The sequence below is a fragment of the Borostomias antarcticus genome (genome assembly GCF_949987555.1).
Source record: "Borostomias antarcticus genome assembly, chromosome: 31".
NCBI classification, from domain to species: domain Eukaryota; kingdom Metazoa; phylum Chordata; class Actinopteri; order Stomiiformes; family Stomiidae; genus Borostomias; species Borostomias antarcticus.
In genome coordinates, this window is record NC_140264.1 from 2,859,188 (window position 1) to 2,880,137 (window position 20,950).

Here is a 20,950-nt window from a genome sequence, read left to right on the forward strand (position 1 = left end):
CACACACACAGTCACACTCTTCTCTCTTTTGGAGATAGTGCCTTAATCAGGGTGTGATCATAACAAGCAGAGACATTTACATGCAGCCATTTAGCAGATGTGAACACATTAGTCTCTGACATCTTAGAGTGTATAGGAAGGAATGTCTATGATGTAAATGATATTGTCATGTGAATATTTAGTGTATATAAATGCAGGATTCTCACCTGACTGCTGCAGATTCAAGGTTGTCTCTTCAAATGTCTGAATCTTTCTGAGAACAAGGAAATAATTTACATAAAAATAGACTCACCTGTCTAAGAAGGGACTTCAGACCTACATATTTGTGGTTATCTATGTGGGTGTGTGCATGTGTCTTTAACAACACACAAGGAGCGAGAGAGAGAGAGAGAGAGAGAGAGAGAGAGAGACATACTTCCTGTTTACTGTCACTCAACAACACATTCTAATTCCAATAGAACTTTCTAATGCAAATGTAACTATCCACAATGTCACACCAGCTTCCTTTCTCTGCATATTCATGACGTTTACAAAGCATTATACACAAACATTTACTGACCAACACATGTACCATTCATTTAGAACATGTTCAAACCTAAATAATTGTATCCAGTGGGATGAAATGGTTGTATTCTTCCACACGTAGTCTCATAGGATCTACCTCCATATGAATCATTATTCTAAATACTAAAACTGACTTCTGGTAATGAAACGCTCAGCAGACTTCCTGCTACACCATTCTAGCCTCTGATCTGATCTGAGTTCTGTTCAACCAAGAACACACACAGGGGTGTACTGGACTAAGAACGTTCCAGAAAAAATGTTCAACAAAATAGATATACCAGTATATGTGTATATATGCAAATATTTAAGATTCTCACGTCTGCTGCAGAAACAAGGTTGTTTCTTCAACTCTCTGGCAAGGAGTGTCATTACACTCGTATAAACACGCTTTGGAGGCAAAAACACGTTACGTAATGCTACATTTGTGTGTGTGTGTGTGTGTGTGTGTGTGTAGGATCAGACTTCCACTAGTCTGTGTGAATATGTCACTTAGACCATCATTATAGCAAGAGGCAGCCCACTGATGATGCAGGGTCTTTTTCTAATTTGAAACCCATTTGTCTGTGATCTGATGTTTTTAGTGTAGTGTAGTACACTTGTAGTGTAGTGTACAAATTTAGTGTAGAAATGTAGGATTCTCACCTGACTGCTGTAGATTCAAGGTTGTCTCGTCAACTGTCTGAATCTCTCTGAGAACAAGGAAATGATTTTCACAACTGACTAAGGACACGCACGCGCACGCACGCGCACACACACACACACACACACACACACACACACACACACACACACACACACACACACACACACATTCACCCTCTAGCACTGTAGAGCAGCTAAATCCACAACAAGTCACTACGAGCTTCAGATCTCTGTGCCGATGCCCTCACATGACCTCTCTATACGGGTCCAGACTGGTTTCCTGTCTTCTACTGGTTCTGCCCCACGGCCATCAGCCAATCCTCCTGTCTTCTATTGAATCAGTATTGAAAGTGCATTTTATTTTTTTCATTACGGGACAATCCTGTATTAACGACGACTTGCATACCGTTGCAAACGTGGTACGTTTTCGGGGTGTGATCATAACAAGCAGACACATTTACATGTAGACATTTATATGAATATGATAACAAACGTGCGCGGAGCAAAACGTTCTTAGGAAGAAATTTAAGAACAGAACTTAAGAAGATATTGGTGAATGAGGCCCAATTGTTTTCATATGAGCAATGACAATGAAGAGTATTAACATACTTATTTCTTTACAATCTGACCAGCAAGATTATCTACAGCTGCCGTAATATTCCTTTAATAGCTTTTGATATTAGCAACATCCAGCCTAGATCAATTACATTGATCAACTTGAAAGTGTTTGAAAAGTACTAAGTAGGATAGATAGATAGATAGATAGATAGATAGATAGATAGATAGATAGATAGATAGATAGATAGATAGATAGATAGATAGATAGATAGAGGTGGATAGATAGATATATAGATAGATGTAATAAATAGTAACAACTCATCATAATCCCATCTGTGTGAGTTGAAATATGAATTCAGGACAATATGAAGATTTAACATTTTATCACATATAGTGTGCAAACACAAACAATAGTTATTCGTGTAAACTAAAAACATTACTGCAGGATCAAGGTTTCCATAAACAATATCTCAATTATTCATCTTGAACAAGTCATGAAATCAAAAGGTTGTGTCATTATAAAACAGGAGTGTTTAATGTTTAATTCATGATGCAACACAAACATTGAACAAACTCATACATATTCTCAGATATCATACATTATATCATATTTACAGACATCACACATTAGATCAACCTCAATCATAGATTTAACAAGTCAAGTTTCTGCTATTCACAGTGAAAGTCCTTTTACAGCGCAGCACTCTAACAGAACAAGGACGTCCAGTCAAAGGGACAGAACCCTTCATCTCCTCATGACCACAGTGGGGTCATCAATGTCAACATTGACCTGGGACAACCTCTTTATCTGTAGTCATGGTTACCCACACCCCATCATATCACACAGGTGTGTTGGAACAGAACTGTGTTTCCATGGAGACCCAGGCGTTCCTCCAGGAGGCTACTCATGACTCGAATCAGAGTCAGAATCTGTTTCTGATTCTACCTGGCACAGGATCACTGAGGTGTTCTCATCAACCCAAAACCCTGGGTAGAGGGGCTCAGTGAATGTGGTGTGGAATGTGTACAGGTGGGTCATTGTGTCAGAGGAGACGCTGTGGAAGGACAGTATGCCAGCTGGCCAGTCCAGGAAAACTCCTACTCTGCTGGATACAGGTAACCACTCAGGTAAATTAGTCGGTTCTTGATTGTGCACGACGCCGGCACTCTCCTCCCTCTTCCACAAACTCCAGGATTTGTCATTGTATCCAAGTTCACAGGCACGGTTGCCTCCCTTCCTGCTGATGCTCTTATATGTCACTCCTAACTCAATATCCCCCTTCATATCCACCTCCCAGTAATGGCGTCCAGTCAGACCCTCTCTACACAGCACCTGTTCATGTTCATCAAACCTCTCTGGGTGATCAGGATACAGCTGATCCTCTTCAACCCTCTCCACCCTCCTGTTGTCCTCAGACAGAGAGAGCTCTCTGTGTGCTGTGTTTGGGTCCAGACTGAGATCACAGGCATCTACAGATGAGAGGAGAAAGGCTGGATTACAACCTGTGTTAGAGTGTGTGTGTGTGTGTGTGTGTGTGTGTGTGTGTGTATGTTCCTAGCTATGTTAACATTTTTTAATTAAATAGGAATTGATCCAGGAACAACAAGGTTAAAGTTTAAATCAACAAAAGATTGAGGTCAAGTGTTTTCCACATGTCATAAGTCAATGGATGGATGTGATTCCCTCAGATTGGTTTGTACATTGACCAAAACAGCTCTTCAAAACAACAACTTACACTTCTTAAGCAGCTGTGGTTTCACCCAGATCTCTTCATTATGGTCCACACTATGAGAGAGGCAAGAGGAAGAGAGTGAAAGACTGATACACACACACACACACACACACGCACACACACACACACACACACACACACACACACACACACACACACACACGCACACACACAGCCTATGTACTGTATGAAGAGCAGTCTGGACAAGAGATAACTGACAAACAGTGATAACTCAATGTAAGGATCTGTCTGTGTGTGAAGTACTGCTTAAAAGAGTGATGAGGCAGGAGCCAATATCAGGACCCACTGTTCTCAAACTAACATGAGAAATACAGACAATCTGAAAATTGTTACAGCAACAGTAACTGGACTTTAAAAAAACACAGCTCTGCAAAAAATGGCAAAAACATGCATTACTAATCAATACTAACTTGAGTTTCTCCAGCCTTAAGAGTGGATCAGAGAGCAGCTTCACTCCTGAGTCTCCTGGATGATTGTAGCTCAGGTCCAGTTCTCTCAGGTGGGAGGGGTTTGACCTGAGTGCTGAAGCCAGAGCAGCACAGCCTTCCTCTGTGACTCGACAGAAAGACAGCCTATAGAGAGAGAGGTCATCAGGATATTACAACAGCTCTGCTGCACTCTGCTGGTGAGAGCTGGAACTGCATATGTTTTTAGCAGTATGATGTATGATGTAAAATGAGAGTGACATAAGATACATTTATTATTTGCCAAATAAAGAATAATATATTCTCAGACAAATATCAATGTTTACCTTTTCATCATAAATACATTGATTTATGGAATTATCAACATATTTATCTCTCATTGGTGTTTCATGTTTCTAATAACTGACCTCAGTATTTCCAGTCTACAGTTGGGACTCTTCAGTCCATCAGAGAGCAGCTTCACTCCTGAGTCCTGCAGGTCATTGTGACTGAGGTCCAGCTCTGTCAGGTGGGAGTTTGAGCTGAGGGTTGAAGCCAACTCCTCACAACTGTTCTCTGTCAGGAAACAGTTTTCCAGCCTAAATAGGAGATGCAAATACATGACAACATGCTGAGTAACAAGTAGACTAGAGAATAGTCTACACAGAGAAAAGTCAATGACAACATAGTGACTCACAGGCTAGAAGTCATGGAGAGAGTTGGTTGAGCCACACGTTAGTCAGTGTGTAGCAGGGTTATAATAGTTTTGCTTTTTTCATTAGTTTTTATTTTTATATCGTTTTAACTTTTTGTGTTCAATTTCAGTTTAGTTTTAATTAGTTTTTAAAGCAGATTTGCTAGTTTAGTTTAGTTTTTATTTTTTGATAATGCTTAGTTTTAGTTTAGTTTTTATTAGTTTCAGTATTAGTTTTAGTTTGTTTTTTTCTTGATCTCATGAGCTCATGTTTCACTCTGTGCAAAACAAACCATCTGGCGAACGTCAGATTACCTCTGCGTAGGGGCTCAGCTAAAGAAATAATGGAGGATAGATTACATATCCACCCAAAATACTAGGCTTGTGTATGGAATGAAAAAGACTAAAACTAAGGACATTTTCTCTACAATTTTTGTTTATTTTAGTAAGTTTTGTAAACACACAATACAGTTTTAGTTAGTTATCGTTTTTTTGTAAAGCCTAGTTTTTATTTTTATTTCAGTTAACTAAAATGTTTTTTCACACCTAGTTTTCGTTTTTTAGTTAGTTTTCGTTAACTATAATAACCTTGGTGTGTAGTAACAGAGAACATGTCGTTCATGTGTTCAGATGAAGCAGTGTTTTAGTCCTGAGCCCTATGTTACGTCCTTCCTAACTACTGTAGGAGCCAGAGATCAGCCAGAGATCAGTGGTGCTCAGCTGAGAACTGGTATCCTTCCCCTTTCTATTGAAGTAGGTCGGTTCACAGCGAAGCCAGAAGAGAACAGGATATGCTCATGCAGTATGTGGGCTGTGATCTAAAAGATGTTGAAAATTAATTTAATTTCATGTTTTATCGTGCATTATATTATGATTTGAGGATTCCCTTGTTTGATGAAATGCAAAAGCAAGACGTATTTAAGATTGCCCGTTGTATTTATAAGGCCTGGATTAGAGAGCAATCTGTTTTTAGTGTAGTATATTTTTATACTGTATCATACTGTATTGCATCAATACATCTGTATTACTCTCATGTAGTAATCATTTTAGTAGAATAATGAATAAACTTCACTTTAGTAGGAATTGTGTTAACCTAAGTAGTTGAACATGAGTTATAGCAGTTGTCCTATCCTGAGTCAGCATTTCTGTCCTGAGTCCATAAAATAGCGCCTTTGAAGTCAGTTAGCCCACAGTTATGATCCTAGGAGGACAGGAGGAAGCTCCTAGGGTCCAGGGGGGAGGAGACCAGCTGACACCTTGACCAGTCAGAACATCAGTTGAACCGTTTGTGACTATATTTGTGTTAATGAACATTCCTTGTATGCTAATTTGTTTGTCATGTGATTCCTGGCCTGAAGCCAGATATAAGCTCGGCACCTCATGAGAACGTCAGTATTTGCCTAGAGATTCGGCCCTGTGTTAGGCATGCTCAATAAATTGATGATTAGACGTTTTTGGCCTCCTTGAAGTTCTGTTCCATACGAAGATGATGCTTTTGAAATACACTGCATTAGTTAAGATATGTCAGGCTCTCCTGACATGATGTGTGAGTTCCAGTGCCGGGTAAGCTACTTTCAAAATGTAACTATTACACATTACGAGTTAGATTCATTTGAGAGTAATTCATTTCTTTACAAGATTACATTTTAAACAATCCTGGACATATGTGAGTATGAAAATAAAAGTATACATACAGCAAACCAATATTTTACGAGCTAGGCTAGCTTACTTCAATCTTTTACACTTTTTTTTTCAAATCTACTGTAGATAATAAACAAACTGAGTGAACACTGTGATAGTATTTTAAACTGATCTAGTCAAAAGATTTACCAAGATACGTTCAAAAGGTTAAGTCTGGTTTATTGTGAAAAACAATACGAGCGCAAGGACTTCCTGAAAAACGCAACAAAGGTGGTTTCGTCAGCCGAAGTGAATTCAAAGCTTGTCATGCCCAGTCTTATATTCAAGCAAAACACAGGTACGGCGCTTTGAGGATGTGATTGGCTAACTCATTGCACGTCATGAAATGGCAGGCGTGGCCAAGAGTACAGACATGTGACAAACAAAGAAAACAAAAGGTCTGAGCCAGGACGGGGAAGACGAAGGTGTGGCCCTTCTGACTTAAACAAAGAGATGAGGAAGAGCGAGGCAGAGGGGGTGTTTACAATTACAAAAGTTGTAAATATTTTATTATTTTCTTTCCACGTGCAAAATCACGCACCAAAACCCCTTGTTTCAGAAATTTGACAGGAAACAAGATAAAAAAAAATGACATGATTATATACTATTTATAGTCTAAGAGTGGACAACAATTCACCAAAAAACTTGATTTAACAAGGCAAAAAAAAAAAAATGGTTACCAGTGTAAGAAGGGCAAAAAACCTCTTGGTCAATTTAGAGGAAAAACCCAAACTTATTTATCAACTCATGTTTCAACCATTGTAACTCTTGTAAGCAAATATGATATTTTTCAGATTATTTCAAAGTTCATTTACTCTTGTTGTGAATAATCGCATGTGATGTCCTATGGAACATAGCTTCCATGTGTGCGTCTCTGAATGTTTAATGTAGGTTCCAGTGTGTGCGATTAGAGGCGCAGTCATTGCTGTTGAGATTGTCCATGTTGTCATACCACAACCACAAGAAGGAGGTGACCGGCAAGGACAGTCTCCGATTGCTCATCAGAGGAGAGGAGAGTGTGGCGGTGACTGTCAAGTTCACTCTTGTTCACAGTGTATATCCAACAGTCATTTAGGTGACACTTCTCTTTTGGGCAATAGAATGTCATTGGGGAATGCAAGGCGTCTTCTCTTCTAGATCGCAACTTCAATGTAGCGTTGTTTGAATCAGTTATGTTCAATGTTAGTTGCAGTGTGTGCAGGTGTGTGTGCGTGTGTGGTGCATCTTGTGAGGTCATGGCTGTGGAGTTTCTCCATGTTGCCATCATAACGATCATGAGAAGGAGGTGACCAGCAAGGTCATTTTTCCTCCGATTCCTCGTCAGAGGAGAGGACAGTTGTGGCAGCTCATGGCTTTGGCCTCTGAGCCCTCTGGTTCAGCTGCATCCTTGATCTCCTGGTGTTGGCGATCCCCTGGTGGACCGTCCTCTGCTGCTTGGACCCGTCGGCAATGGCTTGCATGGATCCACGAAGTCCTCTCAGATCGCTGTCTGCGTGGTGAGTAGAACCTGGTACGGCCCGAGCCACCTCGGCGAGTTCCAGCTCCTTCGTCTGTGGTCGCGGACCAGGACCCAATCCCCAGGAGAGATGTGATGCAGGAACCCCTCCTTAGCCTCAGGAATGGCGGTCCTCACTCTGTTGAAGACATCCCTGGCATGGAGAGAGTTCAATAAAATCCATTATTACATGTTCCCATGGCCCACTTGGCCGAGGATGTGCTGACAGTTCCATTTTTTTGACGGGTAGGTTCCTCCCGCAACATCTACTTCTCTTCCATGTTTTCTGGCCTGTTCTCAGGCTGCTTATCTGCTCCTGGTAGTCTCTTGTCTCCCCACTGGGCAGGTCCACATAGAGCGGTCAGCCAGCGAGCTCTCGGCAGGTGAGGAGGGAGTCCCTGTCCTGGTTCAGCAGAGTGAAGGTGCGGTGGGACACCACACAGCCAGGGCGCCAGCAGCACGTACAGGCTCTTGAACTGAACCCGGTCCATCCCTGTACTGCTCCACGTAGGGCCGGCCCGGGTCGTGCTGCTGGAGGGCTCACCTCGGCGCTCCCGCTCCCCCAGTACAGGCTGATGAAGTGCTCCGTCTGTGGATCCACAGATGAGAGAGACAAACAGAGACAAAACAGAAGAGCAAAAGGAGAGTCCTCTGGTCTGGTCTCCCTGTTCCCCTCTTTGGTCAGGAACGGTTATTCAAAGTCTGTTGGAGATTCTCAGAAACATGGTTAAGCGCAAGCTCCTGCTTTGGGGAAAAAATGTTGTTATTCAGTCAGGAAAACTTAAACAGGGTGTCTGTTCAAGTGTCATTAGAGCCAGTCTGCAGTAGCCTACAGTGACATCAGGGGCAGTGTTAGAATGACTTCAACACGCCCAGTCCCCAGTCATGATCAAGGCAATTGGATTTGGCTCTAGAATTTCTCTCGCGATTTTATGAAAATAAAATAAAATAACCACATTCTCGTCTCAACAAAACAACACCCCCTAAGGGTGAAAACAAAATTTCCTGAAGTCAGGATAAAAATAGAGATGGGGCAAAGAAAATGACACTAAAATGAACTGGCTTCATTTACAATTAACTAATCAAAAAATCCATCAAAGCTTCATTTGTATAGCTAAAATTTGTATATCTAAAACCTCCCTCTTCTGCATTTGAGGACAGAGTATTGGACCCGCTTCGGACAAAATGGTCTCTTCCCTGTTTCATACTTATCTGTCGCTCACAGTGAGTTGGTGACATGGCGTTGGCCTTGCATCTCACGAACCCCAGATCGCCCATCTGTAGGGAAACAGGCCAGTAACCTCCATCTCCACCTCCGGTCCTGTGCCCGTCTCCTGGTTCGGCATTCACCCATCACTCCCGGAACGACAGTTGTCCCGTCTGAAACAGGGAGAACACTCCAGAAATGTCCAAGAATGACCCTCAAGTCATTCGTGACTCCACACAGTTCATAGCTTCATGCTGGCGAGGGGCAACCACTCCTTGGTAGCCCACACAATACACTCCAGGAAAATCTGAAAACATCAACACAGAACTTCACAGAAACAGAACATCCTATAGAAATAGACTAACCCTAAATTACTACAAAACAGAACAATCTAACCAAGGAGACGTGTACACACACCTGAATCAAAAACACAGGTGAAATGTAGGCGACATCCTCAAGCTTTATCGAACAAGACCCGCTTAAACAGAAATGATATATAATGCTAAACATCCAGTAACCTCATGTTCCTACATATATCAGAAAGAGAGACAAAACAAACAACAGTTAAACGGACAAACAGCAGGTTCCAAGCAGTCCCCAGGAAGGCATGATCCAGGCTCCTCAAAGACCTGCCGCCCAGGGTCCATAGCACCTGAAAATTAAGACTCAAACACAGACTGGGTTCAATAGCAGAGGGGAAGGCCTAAAGCCAACTCCTCAAAAAACACATCATCATTATATGAATGAAATGCATACAGTAGAATGCATAAAACGAACAGCTTATGGCCATTCATTGACTATTGAAACAAACTCCTGAATCAAACACCTATTCAAAACCCTGTCAGACTTTTGAGTTCGCACCAATACCTAAAAGATCCGCTCAGAAACATTAACAACAACTTAAGACTCAAAGGCTCTACATCTATTTCCTCCTGTTTATTTACCTTAAAAATTATATATATATCTCTATCTTGGCTAGTTAAAATCTCCCTTGTGAGTTGTTCAAGGGAACTCCAGCAGGTGGCGCTCGACCCCAAATCGGAGGCTCTTCCCTTTCATTCAGCTTGCGGTAACTGTGACACTGTTCAATCCAGTGACCATATTGACCACAATGAAAACATGCCTCATCTTTCCCACTCTGTCTGTACCTGTGAACATGCTTAGACCTACTGCTACGTTGCCTATTCTCCCTTTGTCGCCGTTCCCGTTTTTGTTTCAGACCTGCACCTTTATTTTGAATGTCTAATTGTCTCAATTGAGCAGCCTGAAGTCTAGCGGCACCATCCTTGACTTTTTTCAAATTCCGTTGTTCGATGTAATGTCGGAGGCGTTCGGAATACCGGAAATGATCAACAACTTCCCCGAGAGAAGTTGATTCCCAGGTGTGGCATATCATCCTCACTCGGTCAGACAAAGAGGAGAGAGAGTTATTCATTAACTGTTGTTTCAAAATCTTTTTATAATCGGCGTTCGCTTTGTCCATGCCACTGTGTGACGCGAAGATTGATTCCAGTCTTTCCCAAAATTTCTCGAACTGCTCATCGGAATTTTGTTTACAATATGTGATACGGTCCCAATCCATCTTTTTAGGGAATCGAGTTTTGATTCTGTTCAACAGCGCAGCGTTTTGTGCAGTAAAATCGACATGAGAAAAAGGCAACGTTATATCAAACGGGTCTTTTACTTCGATCCATTTTAACCCAAGTACTTGTCGCATGATCATGGCGATTTCCTCGGCGTGAGGCTCATACATTCGAACTAAACTGTTAAAAAGATTCTCGAACTCGTTCATGTCTTTGGTTGGATCGGGCAAGGTTTTAGCAACATCACGGAGTTCGTCTGAACGCCACGGTCTGTACACCCTGATTTCAGGGGTCCAGGCCGCGTGGCCCTCTTCATCATCTGTTTGAGACGGTCGGGGATTAGGGTTCGGGCATCGTACCATTGGGGCTAGGAGTTGCGGTTCCTCCAGACTATTACTAGCTATTTGTAGTTGTTCCAAATTTAACTTAGCCTCAGATATGGCTCTAGCCAATTCTTTCTTCCTGTCCTGCTTTTGCTCGGACGAATACCTCGTAGAAAGGGGCGCGCTTAACTCGTATTGTAGAGGCGAGAGAGAAGGGGCGTGGCTAAATGCGGGAGCAGCAACAGCCTGGTTGGGTGTGAGCACGGAGCAACGAGTCGAGGGGGGGGGGAAATCTAATTTTAAATCAGAGTTATTCTGCTGGGGAAATGGTGGAGAGACTGTTTGCGGAACCTCCTTGTCTTTCCTTCCTGACCTAAAAACCCGCTCTCGTGCTACTCTCTCCCAAATCTTAAAAACAGACCAGTCTATAGAATTAACAGGCTTTTCCCTTAACCTAATCATCTCAACCACCTCTAGCTGAGCCCGAATCTTAGAATTTAACACTAAAATGTCAGATGTGGATGTAAGAAATCGAAAATGCTTTAGCACATAACGAAATCTGCCAACAAACGCTCGCAGAATAATGCTTCAGCGCAACAATCTCCTCAGGGCTAGACAAAATGCAAGTTAGCAGTAGAATCCTGTGACATCCTCTAGCCATATGTTAGTAGCCGGTGTTACAGGGACACCTAGTGGTGCTCCCAAAATGTTGCATGTATGACCCGGATGTGGTCTATGGCCGTGCGCGGGGAATTCAGTTTAATAAAGGCTATACTGCGAAAAACCCTAATAAACACGATGCAGCCTAAAACCCCAAAACAGCAATGAAAGGAAACCTTATAGTTAACTCACGGCGGGAAAGAATACAATTTCGAAAGAAACAAAGACAATAACCCGCTTAGTACTCACCCAGTCAGGAAGTTCTTTGTTCTCTGGCTCAATGGCGGATCACCGGGAGAGTTGTTTTCCTGCGTCTCCTAGACAACCAGCTAGCCTACTGGAATCTAGCAGTTACGAATTTTAACAGTCTAAAAAGTGTACAAAAATACTTACAATATCCATGGCGCGCGTAACAAACAATACAAAGCAAGAGCCGAGGCTCAAACAGAGAACACATAAGACACATAAGACGAAACAAAGGCCCACGTTACAACAAGCATGCCCGGCTGCACCAGCAACTTGGTCAAGGCTAAACCGGATGTCTAGATCCTTCCAAATACTGTACAGCCACTTGGTCAAAGCTAACGCTCGTTAGGTTTTACCAAACCACCCGGGATCAAAGGGACAAACGCTTCTACTAGAAACGCGGATTGCAAAACTCTCAATCACGCCCTGTAGCTACATTTGTTGGTAATCGTTCTTCAACGAAACATCAACAATCACTTCGAAGCTAGTTGGCAATCGTGCTAACACGAAACATCAACAAACGGGGCTTAAGCTAGTTGGTATCGTTCTGAAACGAAACATCAACAATGAGGCTTAAGCTAGTTGGTATCGTTCTGAAACGAAACATCAACAATGCTCGCCCTACCCTCGGTAGGACTAAATACCCACGCTCGGGTTCCTGTTTTCAACAATCCAGACCAACACAACTGAACCAAATCAAGGCAAATACAACTCAGAACCATAAGAGGGTTCGTTTAAACGTACCTGTGAGCCTCAAGAATCCAGTGGAAGAACTGAGGAAATAATCTCGGCGTGCGCTCTGGCGCAAGAGAGAAAATTGATTTTCCAACGCCCACTATAATGGACTGACACGTCTGCCGATCAGTTCATCCACTGGAATCCCGAAGCAACATGCAGGCAGTCCTCCCATTACCATTCCCGTTCGCCAACTGTGATAGTATTTTAAACTGATCTAGTCAAAAGATTTACCAAGATACGTTCAAAAGGTTAAGTCTGGTTTATTGTGAAAAACAATACGAGCGCAAGGACTTCCTGAAAAACGCAACAAAGGTGGTTTCGTCAGCCGAAGTGAATTCAAAGCTTGTCATGCCCAGTCTTATATTCAAGCAAAACACAGGTACGGCGCTTTGAGGATGTGATTGGCTAACTCATTGCACGTCATGAAATGGCAGGCGTGGCCAAGAGTACAGACATGTGACAAACAAAGAAAACAAAAGGTCTGAGCCAGGACAGGGAAGACGAAGGTGTGGCCCTTCTGACTTAAACAAAGAGATGAGGAAGAGCGAGGCAGAGGGGGTGTTTACAATTACAAAAGGGAGAGTTGAGGTGTTTACAATTACAAAGGGGAGATTGAAACTAGAGGTTGCAGGGGACTTGATGAATACTTGGGGGGAGGTGATGAATTACAAGAGAAGTGAGAGGACAAAGGTTTAAGGTGTTTGGATGTAAATTCCTGGACAACACTCATGTAATTATTGGCATCCATGGTTGAACCTAATTGCTGACCTATATCAATATGTAGCCCTACAAAAAGCTGGCTAGATAGGAAACCTGTTACAAAGGCTGATAAATGGTAAATGGACTGCACTTATACAGCGCTTTTATCCACAGCACTTCACAATGGCCTCTCATTCACACACCAATGGTGGCAGCTGTCATGCAAGATGCTAGCCTGCTCACTGGGAGCAATTTGGGGTGCAGTGTCTTGCTCAAGAACACTTCGATATGTGGACAGGAAGAGGACCCGGGATTTGAACCGCCGACCCTGCGGTCATTGGATGACCCACTCTACCACTTGAGCCACAAGTGAAGCTATTTAGCCTAACCTATACCTAGGGCTCTGGAGGGCTAGTATTATCATACAAACATGCTCTAAGGGTGACAATGTGAGACCAACAGACTGTCCAGCCATGTGTCCATTTTAGGGTTGTCATCATGTAAAAACTCCTGTAAAGGTACTGACCTCAGTGTCTCCAGTTTACAGTGTGGACCTCTCAGGGCAGAGAAGAGGACCTTCAGGCCACCATCATCATCATACCATGTAATGTTCTTCAGGTGCAGCTCTATCAGGGGACAGTCTGGTGACTGGAGGGAGGAGGCCAGGGATTCACAGGCCTCATCGGCGAGACACACTTTAGTTAGTCTGTAGAAACAGACATGTCCTTCATGAGATGGAGTGCAGTGTAGAAGTTAGGACCTCTGACTGCTTCTGTAGGTCTGTTGGCAACCAGGGTTCAAATTCCATCTCTATCTCTTTCACAGACTTACTGTATGTCTCCTGTCACCCCACCTACTCCCTTCCTACTGTCTAGAGGAAACACATGTCCACTGTCCTTGTAATGGAACATGTCTATTGTGGTGTGGTGCTTGTCAGGTTTGTAGAACAGCTTGTAACATGGTGAAAGGAGTGTCTAAAGACACTGCATCTGTTTACAGAGTTGTTGTTTTTTACAGTATCAGTCAGTTTAATAAAATATTTCCCCATTAAAGTTTAGTAACAAGGTAACAGTGATAATGTATGTTAAACATGAAGACATTCAAATAATCTCTCCATCTCTCCCACCTGGTTTGTCCCATATATCTGAGGGTCGGTGAGTCACCAGAAAATGAACTGAACTGAAAAAAGACATAATATGAACATGCTCTAAGAGTGACAATGTAAGACTAACAGACTGTCCAACCATGTGTCCATTGTAGGGTTGTCATCATGTGAGGACTCCTGTAAAGGTACTGACCTCAGTGTCTCCAGGTAACAGTGTGGACCTCTCATCGCAGTGAAGACAACATGCAGGTCATCATCATCGTCATCGTTATCATCATCATCATCACCATCCAACACCATTATATCCTTTACAAAGGTACTAATGTTCTTCAGGTGCAGCTCTCTCAGAGGGCAGTCTGGTGTCTGGAGGGTGGTGGCCAGTGATTCACAGTCCTCAAGGCTGAGCGTCATGTCAGTCAGTCTGTAGAAACAGAGAACATGTCCTTCATGAGCTGGAGTTGCCAGGGTTCAAATCCCATCTCTATCTCTTTCACAGACCTACTGTATGTCTCCTGTCACCCCACCTACTCCCTTCCTACTGTCTAGAGGAAACACATGTCCTCTGTCCTTGTAATGGCACCAATGTCGTGGAGCTTGTCAGGTTTGTAAAGTAGCTTGTAAAATGGTGGTAGGAGTGTAGACACTGAATCTGCTGAGTTGTATGTTTTCTTTTTACTTTTAAAAATGATTGCACTGTCAGTAGATCCAAACAAACCAATATACACGAGAAACCATAAACAATGAAATGAACATTATGTATGTATAAAGTATTAATGTGATAAGTGTGGCTGATATGTGCTAGCTATAGTTTTGTTGTTGCCTCCACCATCCCAGCCTCCATCTTTGGTTCTATTTGACTCTGTCAGGGGATTGATGGATAACATGCTGCTCTGTGCCTTTGCTGTTGATCATGTAGCACATGCATTTCCAGACTGAGAGCTTTCTGAAGCAGAACCATACTGGTTGCTATGGTAAATGGTAAATGGACTGCACTTATACAGTACTTTCATCCAAAGCGCTTTACAATGAAGGCCTCTCATTCACCCATTCAAACACGCATACACACACCAATGGTGTCAGCTGCCATGCAAGGTGCTAGCCTGCTCATTAGGAGCAATTGGGGGTTCAGTGTCTTGCCCAAGGGCACTTCGACATTTTGTCAGGAGGAGCAGGGATTTGAACCGCCATTGGACGACCCGCTCAACCTCCTGAGCTACAGCCGCCCGTCTCCGGGCTCTCCCCCCACACTCCCCAGTCCAAACCCTGTGTCTATATCGCCCTCACACGGACAGCTGGCTTCGCTCAAATGTTTGTTTTGATTTGTGGATCCGCCCCCTAATTCGTATTCACTCCAAAATTGAATAGGTTCTACTGTAAGTTGGCCTATGCTACACCCCTCCACCAAGTTTCTTGAAAATCGGTCTGGTAGTGTTTGCATAATCATGCTAAGAAAACAACCAATCAATGAGTGAACACACATCACTGACAACATTACCTCTCGCCCTGCACTGTTGCTGGAGCGGAGGTAGAGTACACTGTAAACACGAATACATTCAGATAATACACCCTCTTTCCCACCTGGTGTGTCCCATATATGTCTGAGGGTCTGTGACTGCACAGAAAAGCAACTGGACTGGAAAAAACAGTCCTTTAAAACAATCAGCGTCATTTATACTATAGTGATATGTGTCAGTTTGACATTAATATTTACATTGCCTTTCTGCATTTCCTCACAGCTGGGATCAGTCTGTTATGCACTTTCTTGGCTATGTTGTATTTCCTCTGGTCCATCTCATCCAGCACACCCTGTGACATCAGAAGTGCGTTGGCCAGTGCTGAGCAGTGATCTCCTGAGAGAGCTTGTTCATCTCGATCTGGTGACATGAGGAACTTTTGAATGTCTTCATGTACTGCACTGTCTTTCATCTCAGTCAAGCAGAGGATGAGATTGATGTAACTATCAGGTGAGAGGTTCTCCACATCTGGCTTCCTAAGGTATTTCTTCATCTCCTCAACAGTCTCTGAGCTGCTCTCTGTCTGTGGCAGAAGGCCTTGTAAGCGAGTCTGGTTGGACTCCAGTGAGATGCCAAGCAGGAAGCGGAGGAACAGGTCCAGATGTCCATTCTCACTCTGTAGAGATTCATCCACAACTCTCTTCAGCACCTCATGCAGGGGCAGCTCTGTCGACACATTCTCCAGGAGAGACTCCAGTGAACTGATGTTCTTGGTCACACAGCAGTAGAACACATAGACAGCAGCAAGGAACTCCTGAAAGCTCAGATGCACAAAGCTGTACACTTTCTTCTCATACAGCCCATCCTCTTTCTTTAGGATTTCTGTGCACAATCCACTTTCCACTGCTGCTTTATTGAAATCAATTTCACAGTTGTTCAGGTCTTCCTCTGAGAATATGAGATTTCCCTTCAGCAGCTGTTGGAATGCCAGCTGGGCCAGTTTCAGAATGTCGCTGTCTCTTGATTTCAGGATCTTCTGTCTAGACTGATCTTTCTCGTTTCTCTCTTCATACTTTACAAGCGCCACCCCTGTTTGAGTGATCAGGAAGTGAATGTACATCTCAGTCAGAGATGTAGGGATCTCTCCTTTCTTGGTTTTACTCAGCATAGGTGCTAGAACCTTGGCAGTGATGTAACACATGATAGGTATGTAACACATGATGTAGAGGCTTCTGTTTTTCTTGATGTGATCGATGATTTTGTTGGCTAGTTCTTCATCTTCACTGAACTGCTTCCTGAAGTACTCCTCCTTCTGTTGGTCTGTGAACCCTCGTACTTCAGTCATCTGGTCAATGCACTTGCGTTCAATCTGTTTGGCTGCTGCAGGTCGTGTGGTTATCCAGAGGAGAGCAGAGGGAAGCAGATTTCCATCAATGAGGTTTGTCAGCAGCATGTCCACTGATGATGTCTTCATGGTATCCCTCAACCTCTTGTTCTGACTGAAATTGAATGGAAGTTTGCTCTCATCCAGACCATCAAAGATTAACAGAACTTTAGAAGATGCAAACATGCTTGCGTCTGCTATCTCTGTCAGTTCAGCGTGAAAGTAACACAGAAGGTCATGCAGACTGTACTGCTCATCCTGGATCAAATTCAGCTCTCTGAATGGAAGCACAAAGATGAAATCTATATCCTGATTGGCTTTCCCTTCTGCCCAGTCAAGGATGAACTTCTGCACTGAGACTGTCTTTCCTATACCCGCCATGCCTTTCGTCATCAGAGTTCTGATGGATTCTTCTTGTTCAGGACGGGGTTTGAAGATGTCATTACAGTTGATAGAAGTAACTGATGATTTTTGGAGTGATTCAATCCGCCTGATCTCATGTTCTGTATTAACCTCTTCACTCTCCCCATCAGTGATGTAGAGCTCTGTGTAGATGCTGTTGAGGAGAGTTTTTCTGTCTTCTGTAGTCCCCTCAAACATGAATCTGAAACTTTTCTTCAAACTGTCTTGAAGTGTGTCTTTAACTCTTTTTTGGTTCAGCACAGGGGAGAATGGGAGAAAGTGAAAATGTAGAGTGAGACATGAAGAATAAAAAGCATAAAACAACATCCAGTACAAGCAGAATCCTCATACAGTAGCAGTGTATAGATCTGTGAAACACAATGGACCCTTCTAACAAAAACATTCTCCTGATTTTACATATCTCACCTTTGTTTGGTGGCACTGCATGGTGTGGCCTTGGCTACGCCTTCTGAAATGATAAGGAAAAACAAGACCCATGATGTCCAAGACCAGGACGATACTGTCCTACAGAACCTCAGGGATGATAAAGGATGATACTGTCCTACAGAACCTAAGGGATGATAAAGGATGATACTGTCCTACAGAACCTCAGGGATGATAAAGGACGATACTGTCCTACAGAACCTCAGGGATGATAAGGGACGATACTGTCCTACAGAGCCTCAGGGATGATAAAGGACGATACTGTCCTACAGAACCTCAGGGATGATGAAAAAGGATGATACTGTCCTACAGAACCTCAGGGATGATAAAGGATGATACTGTCCTACAGAACCTCAGGGATGATAAAGGATGATACTGTCCTACAGAACCTCAGGGATGATAATGGATGATTGTGTTCTTGTAGCAGTATGACCTTCTGAAGGGGACAACAGTGCAACTGTAGCACACAGACAGAAGCATGGGATGAAGGTTTCACCTTTTCTCTGAGCCTCCACAACGGGTAGAGTTGTAAAGTTGTGGAACAAACACACACACACACAGTTTACTATAGATTATCAGGCTAACTTGGTAGAGCTCCGGTGCAGTAGGTTCTCCATATGTTGTCTCTTAGATAGTTTGGAGTTCATTTTTGTTATGGTGCAGTTATAGATAAGAATAAGAAACACAACTTATTTGATTGTGACAAGATTAAATAAACATAATCTAACAACAGAGCTTACCAAGGTCCTGGAGTAAATGAGGCTCTTTCTCCTGGAGGATCCTGTAGAAGGCTGATTTGACCTTGACTCCCCCGGATTTTAAGGCGTTGTCCAGCTCCCTCATCTTCTTCTGTCTGGTCGGGGCTGCTTGGATGTCAGAGTAGAGCTCATCAGGGATCATACCCTTCTGGTGCAGTTCATCTGCTATGGGCATCACCTCAGCAACCCTCTGAATGAGCTTAGACCGATGTGTGTCCACAAACTTTGCCTCTAGAGAAGAGAAATACACACAAACACACAGAGAGAGAAGAGAATGGTAAACTGGTAGCTTGCACTTCTAAACATGTCCAGTGTTCCACCTCAGTACAGAAATACAGCCTCACCTCTGTCTTCTCTTGTCCTCTCTGTCTCACTCTGTCCATCATGAGAGGTGGAGGGCCTGAGGAAGGAGAACAAATGAAAGAAAGAAATTACCGTATTGTTCCGAATATAAGACAATATTTTTTTCCTAGAAAAACATCTGAAAAAAAGGTGTCGTCTTATATTCGGGGTCTAGACTTTTAAATGTAATTATACATTCACAACAGCAGATGGCGCTGTTTCCCCAAGCAAGGGTGGCTGGCTGTAAAGACGGAAAGACGTGGTATATAGTTGCATAGGCGATTTTACCCTCTGAGAGTGGGGGGGGGCAACATTTTGACGTGAGAAAAAAACAAAACAGTTCTGCCGTCCCGTCCCGTCTATTTACAAAGAATGCTTGTTGTGAACAGCATGCTAATAAGAAATCCGTATGACAATTCAATATGCACAACGCATCAAACTTCATTAAACACCTAAAAATATTCGGATTATGATACATTTCACAGGAGAGCATACTGAGACTGGTAAGATTATCCACACCCTGGAACTACAACCCAGGAGCAATGTTGACACTGCCCCCTATATCCACATCCTGGTACTACAACCCAGGAGCAATGTTGACACTGCCCCCTATATTCACACTCTGGTACTGCAACACAGGGGCAACATCAACAAGATATAATCTGACTGATAACAACTGAACTCACCTTGAGTTCCTCTGGTCATTAGATGCTGCTCCACTGTTGTCCTCCTCTGTCTCCCCCCCTGCTTTTCTCTTCTCTTTTGCCTTCCCATCTTGTTTCTTCTTCTTTGTCTCTCCCTCTTTTCTTTTCTCTACCTCCCTCTTTTCTATCTCTTCCAGACTTCTTCTGCGGGCTGTGGAAATGATGATGTTTTCTCTTCTCTGTTCAGTCCTCCGTTGAGAGTCCATCTCCTCACTCCGATATTTGGAAGTATTTCTCCCCATGGTCTGATCTCCTCAGTCCTTACACCATGCATTTAATTTAGTTGACTTGTTTGTCACTCATGCCTAATTCCTTCACCTGACAAGAGTTAACTGGATTCTGAACAGACTGGATTCTGTAAGAGACATTCACAGGTGTTTTAAAAAGCCCTGAAGCCCTGATGTCCATAAATCTAGTCAACATAACATGTGACTTCTAGTTCCACTGAGTGAGTCCAGGATAGAGAGGCAGAGAGACTCTGTTCTAAAGCTATGCTGGCTGTAGAGTAGCACTAAAGAGTAAACACAGAGCACAAATACACACACACACAGTCACACTCTTCTCTCTTTTGGAGATAATAATCAGGGTGTGATCATAACAAGCAGAGACATTTACATGCAGCCATTTAGCAGATGTGAACACATTAGTCTCTGACATCTTAGAGTGTATAGGAAGGAATGTCTATGATGTAAATGATATTGTCATGTGAATATTTAGTGTATATAAATGCAGGATTCTCACCTGACTGCTGCAGATTCAAGGTTGTCTCTTCAAATGTCTGAATCTTTCTGAGAACAAGGAAATAATTTACATAAAAATAGACTCACCTGTCTAAGAAGGGACTTCAGACCTACATATTTGTGGTTATCTATGTGGGTGTGTGCATGTGTCTTTTACAACACACAAGGAGCGAGAGAGAGAGAGAGAGAGAGACATACTTCCTGTTTACTGTCACTCAACAACACATTCTAATTCCAATAGAACTTTCTAATGCAAATGTAACAATCCACAATGTCACACCAGCTTCCTTTCTCTGCATATTCATGACGTATACAAAGCATTATACACAAACATTTACTGACCAACACATGTACCATTCATTTAGAACAT

The 20,950-nt window shown here is 42.9% G+C and overlaps 1 protein-coding gene across 1 annotated transcript; it reads right to left on the reverse strand.

The window, feature by feature from the left end:
• Positions 1 to 2,509: 2,509 nt before the first annotated feature.
• On the reverse strand, positions 2,510 to 20,082 carry LOC311327321 (NACHT, LRR and PYD domains-containing protein 3-like; the record flags this gene model as incomplete). Its single annotated transcript, XM_084460354.1, has 13 exons — positions 2,510 to 2,572; positions 2,711 to 3,234; positions 3,501 to 3,550; positions 3,929 to 4,090; positions 4,351 to 4,521; positions 13,774 to 13,953; positions 14,546 to 14,773; positions 15,848 to 15,930; positions 16,087 to 17,836; positions 18,019 to 18,061; positions 18,777 to 19,025; positions 19,139 to 19,194; positions 19,823 to 20,082. The coding sequence occupies 13 exons, from the start codon at positions 20,080 to 20,082 to the stop codon at positions 2,510 to 2,512; spliced, it is 3,819 nt and encodes a 1,272-aa protein (XP_084316480.1).
• Positions 20,083 to 20,950: the final 868 nt, after the last annotated feature.